This window comes from Ochotona curzoniae, unplaced genomic scaffold (assembly GCF_017591425.1).
Source record: "Ochotona curzoniae isolate NIBS_2020 unplaced genomic scaffold, NIBS_Ocur_1.0 contig_1425, whole genome shotgun sequence".
Classification (NCBI taxonomy): Eukaryota; Metazoa; Chordata; class Mammalia; order Lagomorpha; family Ochotonidae; genus Ochotona; species Ochotona curzoniae.
In genome coordinates this window covers 2,630-10,497 of record NW_024465083.1, presented here as the reverse complement: position 1 = coordinate 10,497, position 7,868 = coordinate 2,630, and the positions used below count along the sequence as shown (strand labels likewise).

Here is a 7,868-nt window from a genome sequence, read left to right as displayed (position 1 = left end):
CTTATTCACCAACATGAAACAGAGACCTTCCAATACAGACATTTAAAGAATTTGCCACAATACATGGAGGCTTAGAAATAATGCTTTAGGATGCGCTACGCACAAAAACGAGAATGATAATCACCAGCCCTGAAATTTAGACTGCAGGCCTCTACCTGGGTTGCACTATGACTTCTCTTTTGTTTTTATTTCCCACCTACCATCCTAGGACTTCATCATTTTCAAGGTTCCATGCTTCTTTACCAGGTTCCTGTGTTCATTCTCAGGCATGCGCTTCAAAATCCAACATTGTGATTCATACTTTGCTTATTCCCTGTGAAAGCATAGGTGAATCTCTCGCACATCTATTTAACTATATGCTGCTTTTCACCTTGCAACTTTTGGAAATAATGATCAACACTTTTGTAGGTGGGTCTCTACTAGAACGTGTTAGTCTTTCCATGAATAAATTGAAGTCATGGGAATTGGGGAGATGATATAACTAAGGATAAACCATCATCACAGAATGCTCAAAGTACATATTGTCAACATGACTTAGCTTTTATTTTGCCTAGATCATAGAAGCTGAAGGAATTATTTTTTTTCATATTTTTCTACAGATGAAGTTTTTCATTCACTTTCTATTTTCCATGCATAGTCACTCTTAAGAAGTAGAGAACTAGGCTTTATCTCCTAGAGCATGAAATTTTAAATAAATTATTTGCTCTATAAAATAAAGTGTCCCCTTCACCTCACTGCTTTATCTAGTCAATAATGGAATTGTCAGTAAGAACACATGCTTATTATTTCACATTTTGGTTAACAATTGCTAAAATTATTCATTTATATAAAGTTAAGAAATCTCAGATAACTATTACACACAGGTGTAAGATTTACATCACTTTCCCAACACAAAGACAAAGGGATTAAGTTTCAGAAAGAGTTCCAAAAGCAAACTGAAAAACTACTTTCATTTACCGTATTATGATAGTATAAGGGACAGAAAGGTTATTAAATTGAGAACTTCGAATCATGAGAGGCATATAGACTTCAACAGCATCAAATTACAAAATATTACGATATAAGACAAAACCACGAGACAAAATCTTGCATATTTAAACTGCATGAAAATCTTAGATTTTTTAAATTACTGGACAAAAAAGTTGTAATATTCGTTTCATCAATTTAACATTGTTTTCATACCAATCACATTTTGCAGAATGCCAATTAACCTTTTATCAGAACTAATAAGCACCAAAGGACTCACAGTGGCATAGATATTTCCCACCAGTCTCTGGATATCCACGACAACTGGCTCATATTTCCAGAGTATGGATGAGAAGGATGCGATGGTCATATCCACACAGTACATAATCACAAAGAAACTCACCAGCACTAGGACAGTACACGTGGCCTGTTTGGCAGGGGAGATTCTTGGGGAAATGCTCGTGCTGTGAAGGTACTCAGACTTCCTCTGATGGCTACATAAAAAAATCACCATGTACATGCTGGAGAGCAGCATCATTCCTATAAAGAAGACATTCTGAGACAATATAAGTGTGAGAAATAGTGTCATGATGACAGAGTTCATTGAGGAAAGTGAGCAGTATTTACTGACATTGAGTAGATTGGTCCTGTTGGAATAAGCTACTGCATAGATGATCATGTTGCTATTGGAAGACAGGTTGAGGGACCAAAAAGAGAAGAAAGCAATGACAATATAACTTGTGAGTTTGTGCTTAAATCTTGACAAGTAGGAGTTGGGACTGATGATGATGACCTGAACGATGCTCAGGAGACAGGTGGTGGAGATGGAGAGATTCCGTGTCACCCTGCTCACATAGTATGAAACCTTACATTTAAAGTCACTTGGAAAATTCACTGACTTGAACATGTGTGCAGACAAAATTTCCACTGTAGTAAGCAGCATCACTAAGTGCACAAAAGCCAGGTGACATTTGGTTATATCAGTGGGCCTTGGCCTATGAGCCTGGTGGAATGTGAAGATGTGGAAGACAAGGAGGAAGGCATTGGCTGATATCCCAATGCCAGCTTGGAAAAAATACACGCGTTTTAATGATAACATAATTAGATAGTTTGTATATCTCTGCACACCTAGGACATTTTACATGCCTATAAAACAAAGAGAGACCTCATGTCATATGTTTTCTTTTTTATGAAAGTCACCACAAATCATCCTTTTTATTTTACCCACACATTATGAGCCCTGAATGCAAACTGGAAATTCCTGGATTTAAAATTTCTGCACTACTTTTTCTACAATAAGTGTTTTGTCATTATATTAATGTTTGACTCTTTTAAACCTCTCAATTTTGGCATAAAAACAACCCTCCAGAAAGCAGTCTTACTTTTAATTTGCTCTTTCTAAACTTTTTGAGGTACTCTGAAGAAGCACACACACACACACACACATCTTATCTTAAATAATTAACATTCAGGAATGGATGGAAAAGGAAAAGCACTCTTCTACAGCCACATGACTTGCATGACTTAAGGAAGGACACACTGTACATTTGGATGGTTGGTGAACTTTCTTAAAGGCTTTATCTGGGAAAGCAAAAACACATGTGTATCAGAACTGATAACTGATTGCTCCATAAACGTGAGCATTCACGCTCATAACAACATGGGATTAGCATAAATTTGACCAAGTGATTGGATCTTTAAGTATTTGAAGACTCACATTTGATTTCAATAATATATTTAAGCATGGAACATATGTGTGCAGTCATTTTTCTTACTTATATATGGGCTTATATTGGCTTAATTCATACATTCTTAGCCATGCAGTAAAATGAAATAATTATATAAAGGGTACTGGATAAGAATTTCAGTACTTTCCTCATCTAACACAGAAATATTTGGGGGATTATTCCTAACTAATTTTCCTCATTCTGTAAATACCAAAAATGCCCTGAAACAGATTTGCTCCTACAGAGCATCAAATATCCTCCTTTCCCCATGAGGCTGATCTTAATATATAAATTAAGTGAGAAAAGACCTGCTTACTGTGCATGAATATTAACAGCTAATTTAAAATATTTGCATGATTTACTTGAAAACTGCTTTAATTCACATAACCTAACAACTTTCATTGTCTACATATGTCATACATTTAACCCTAAAATTCTCCTTTATTATTTATTTGAGCTTCAAATTTTTTTTTTCATTTTATGTTTGGATCTGAGTAATCTGGTAGTGGCATCAGGGAACAATTCATGAATTTGTAATAAAATATTACTCTCCTGAGAGAAATAAGGGTAAGAAAGTTTGGACATGATAGCCTATGTTAATCTCATTGTAAACAGGAATTTAGTTCTTCTCTTAACAAAACAATCATTCCTGAAATCTGAATGTGGAACTCGGTTCTCAATGCATGGGGTGACAACCTGGGTTGTCTAGGACTGAAGTGAGGCCCAGGGATCAATAAGGAGACAGAAAGTGTGGACAATACTCACCCTCTTTATTTTGACTTTCATGTTAAACTCCAAAGTGTTTATGTAATCATAGATCTTGGCGAAAAAAATACCACAAATAATTGAGCCAGGAACCAAGAGACTGGTGATGAAGTCCTTGGGCTTGCATTAGACATGTACACAATACAGAATAATTATAACGATACTGAACAGCCATCTGTAAAAAATGTAGGGGTGAGACAGTATCAATGACAGGTTCAAAAAATAACAAACAACCAAACAAAAAATTACAGGTTAAATCAAGGCAAACATGTGGTATCTAATCTTTTGGGATTCGCTCATTTCCCTTAGCATTATAGTTTCCAGTTGTGCCCATTTAGCCACAAAGAACTGCATTTTGTTTTTTTTTTAATAGCTGAGTAGTATTCCATGGAGTAGATGAACCAAAGCTTTCTTATCCAATCTTCTGCTGATGGGCATTTTGGTTGCTTCCATGTTTTTGCAATTACTGATTGTGCTGCAATGAACATAGGGATGCATGTTGGTTTGTCGTAAGACAGGTGTTTTGGATATATTCCTAGGAGTGCTATTGCTGGGTCATATGGTATGCAGATTTTGAGTTGTTTGAGTGTTCTCCAGACTGATTTCCATAAAGGCTGTACCAATTTGCAGCTCCACCAGCAGTGGAGTAGGGTTCCCTTTTCCCCGCATCCTCGCCAGCAAGCGTCGTTGGTGTTCTTGTTTATGTGGGCCAATCTTGCTGGTGTTAGGTGGTACCTCATCGATGTTTTAATTTGGATTTCCCTTATTGCCTGGGAGCTGGAACATTTTTTCATATGTTTGTTTGCCATTTGGACTTGTTCCTTTGTGAAATGTTTGCCCATTTCCCGTGCCCATTTCTTGAGTGGCTTGTTTGTTTTGGTTTTTTGGTTGTTTTGAAGTTTCGAAGAATGGAACTTGCATTATTTTTAACATATTGTTTACCCAATACTATGTCAATTAATTCCATAATGTTGTATATTGATACTGAGGCCTTGTTGGGGCTTTTAACTGACCGGATCTTTACTCTGTTAGACCTATCTTCAGACCATAGAAGGTCTCCCCAAGAGGCCACTGAACTTATCTGGACAATAAGACGCTGAACTTTATGCTAGGCATGTGTTTGCAAGCAATGAATCTCAACTGAACTTGAACTATGGTTATGCAACAAGGTGGAGGAATCCACCATGGGGGGAGGGGTATGGGAGGGGTGGGGGGAATCCCCAGCGCTTATAAAACTGTACTACATAATACAATGTAAGCAACAATAAAAAAAATTTTTTGAAAGAGAAAAAAAAACAATTATTAAATCTGTATTTACGGAGTTATAAAAAAATAAATGTAGCTAAAAAAATAAAATTTATTATGTATTAAAAAAATGTAGGGGTGATTTGTATGGAAGGCATATTTTAAATATGATTTTTCAAAAGAAAAAAATGACCAGAGAGCAAGTAGAGAAAGAGGGAATCCTCCACTTAATACTTAACTCACCTAAATATCTATTTAGTGGTGGCTGGTCCTGGCCAAAATCAGAGCTGAAGAACTCTATGTGGGTCTCCCATGTGTATAGGAGGTCCAAGTACTTTAGCCCTCAGTACTACTTCCCAAGTGAATTAGCAACAAGAAATTGCATCAGGAGCATGAAGTGACCAGAACTTTATCTTGCACTCTGAGATGGGATGCCATTGTACCTTCTGGCAGCACAATCACTATGATTTTCCAATATAAACCATCTTTCCCCTGTTAATCACTGTATCAATTACTAAAGTATTGTTCTAGTATGAATAGAAAATTATAGTTGCATTTATGAGTGGATATGGAATGATTGTAAACTTTAAAACTATGAATATAGATGATAAAATATGTTACTTTTTCATTAGGTTAATCACCAGTTATCTTCGTCATAAGTTTTACCATATTTCTTAAGACACATAACATGACACTAAAGTGTGTTCTCCCCAAGAAACTGTTGAATTCAGCTGGGCAATAAGATACTTGACTCTATGCATGGCACATGCTTGCAATGAAAGAAATAAGACTGGATTTGAACTGTAATACTGCAATAAGGTGAAGCAATCCACCATGGGGGGGGAAGGCACGGGGAGGGGAAGGGGGAACATCAGAGCCTACAAAATGTTGCTATAAAATGAAATGCAACAAAAAATATATGTAAATAAAAAAAGAAATATTATAACCACCAAAAAAAAAAAGAATTTCAGATGAAGAGATAAATGTTTCTATGTTGGTACTGCTTATTAATGGAATTGAATCAGCTGGCAGAATCATCAGATAAACATCTTTTCAACCATGATTAACTTCATACAAGAATTTCTTTAATAAAAAGTACAAATGCCAGAATGTTACTGTATGATAAATATCCAATAGAAATGAATTACTTCAATGTGTCACTATTCCTTGGGTTAAACACAGATTCATAATCCCAAATTTTAATTTCCATGGCCTTTGAAGAAAAACATTAACTAAGAGTCATATGGCTGGATAGGGAGCAGGCAAAAATACATCAGGACCAAACATAAACTGTGAATCTGGGGAACCCCAAATCTTCTCTCAGAAATGCTGCCTAAAAGTGCACTTTGAAAGCATTATAAATAAATAAGTAATAGAATAGAATAAAACAGTTATCAGGGCAAATCCCATGCCTACCTGATTATCACACAAGAGGATGTGACAGCCCTATCAATCCTGTCATTTGGTGAATTCATAGAAAAATAAACAATAGGATCTGTGTTCACGATCTCTAACCCACTGTGTCCAGGGTACCTGAATTCCTCTCTCTTTAAGCCATGAATTCATAAAGCTTAAAATGAAAATTTTCAAGCCTATTAATCAATGATATTTGAAAAAAATCAATAGATGTTATACCTGTACAGCCAAAAATGGATAATTTCTCTCAATTCACTGCATTTTATTCACAACAATATCATGTTTGCTTCTTAATTTTCTTTCATTTTACATGCTCTTAAACACTAGAATTCCATTGTGACTCAAACTTGACAGCATTCTTGAGAAAGCTGAAAGATTTATGCAACTAAATTAAAATTGAATAGGAACTTTTCATGCATAAATCTTTTAGAGGTCAAATTCAATTGAATCAAGTAAAGGAAATCAGAAATATTGATGTGGTGATCATTGTTCATTATATATATAATTCCCATCAGGTATTGCAAATTATTTCTCTTACTTCTGTAAAAATTTTAACATTCTGAGCAGTATTACAAGTCTGCTAATTTTATTTTTAACTTATTTTTATGATACAGTTCCATAGGATCTGGGATTTCCCTTCCTCTGTTCCCCTGCCCTCTCCCCCACCAACGTGCCCCTCAATTTTATTACAGTAGTATCTTCCTTCATAAATAGTACTAAGTCCATCATTCTGCTGTTTCAGCTGATCTTTATACTGTAGATATGAACGATGGCAAACAGTTATTACCCTATTGCCAAGATACACTTCGAAGTAGAGATGCATGATGCATTGTTCAGTTATATCTGGATATGATAGTCCCTACTACACAGTTGCCATATACACCACTAAGTGAAAAGCCATAAAGTAAATCAACAGCAGGAAGAAAAACATGAAATTTACAACAACCAGAAGTTAAATAACATGTTACTGGATTACCAATATCACTGAAGACATGAAAAAGAAAAATAAGAAGGTTCTTGAAGCAAACAATGCTACTGTATGATCAATGAGTCTGTGCAGAATAATAAGAAAAAAATGGCACAAAGAAATGAAATGAAACCAAAAATATGTAAATCCGTGAAATATAGCAAAACCAGTATTGAAAAGGCTACGATCTCACATTTTGTATAAAGGTCCCCTTGTATCAGAGAGAAAATATAGTATTTGTTCTTTCTAAATTGACTTATTTCACTGAGAGTAACTTTAATTTTAAAAACTAAATGCAAAAATCAAATATATTTTAAGAAAGTATTTGAGGGGCCAGTGTGATATATGCTTTCATGCATTTTTATGTAAACTATTATTTTAAATAAGACAGCATATTTTATGGAAAGAAAATTATGTTGTCAACAAAACATATAATAGAAACATTTTCATCATTACCCATTGAAAGCACTATAATTTACCATTAAGAGCATCTTAATTCTTTATGTATCCCAGAGGTGGAAGAATGGTAAAATTATCTGAAACAGCTTAAAGTACTTCCAAACATTGGAAAACAAAATAGGTATAACCAAAACATACTGAATTAGTTCAGGTTTAGTCCATCTCATTAGCTAAAATTTAATTGAATCAAATAAAAATGGATAAATTGAAAATAATTTGAATAAGTAGAATTGCCACTGTACTTTTACAAACCTTTTCCTATATGTACTTACACAATTCATAAAGTAGATCATTTTATCAACCTAACATTGCTATCATGAACA

General features: G+C 34.8%; 1 protein-coding gene across 1 annotated transcript; it reads right to left on the bottom strand.

Moving 5' to 3' along the window:
* Positions 1 to 1,159: 1,159 nt before the first annotated feature.
* Positions 1,160 to 2,065, bottom strand: LOC121147020 (putative vomeronasal receptor-like protein 4). The gene has a single exon (XM_040966691.1). The coding sequence runs from the start codon at positions 2,063 to 2,065 to the stop codon at positions 1,160 to 1,162; it is 906 nt and encodes a 301-aa protein (XP_040822625.1).
* Between the last annotated feature and the right edge of the window lie 5,803 nt (positions 2,066 to 7,868).

What these genes read in the sequence shown, in the direction of transcription:
- LOC121147020 (XM_040966691.1), bottom strand. Translation starts at nt 2,065, where the DNA reads ATGTTATCATTAAAACGCGTGTATTTTTTCCAAGCTGGCATTGGGATA.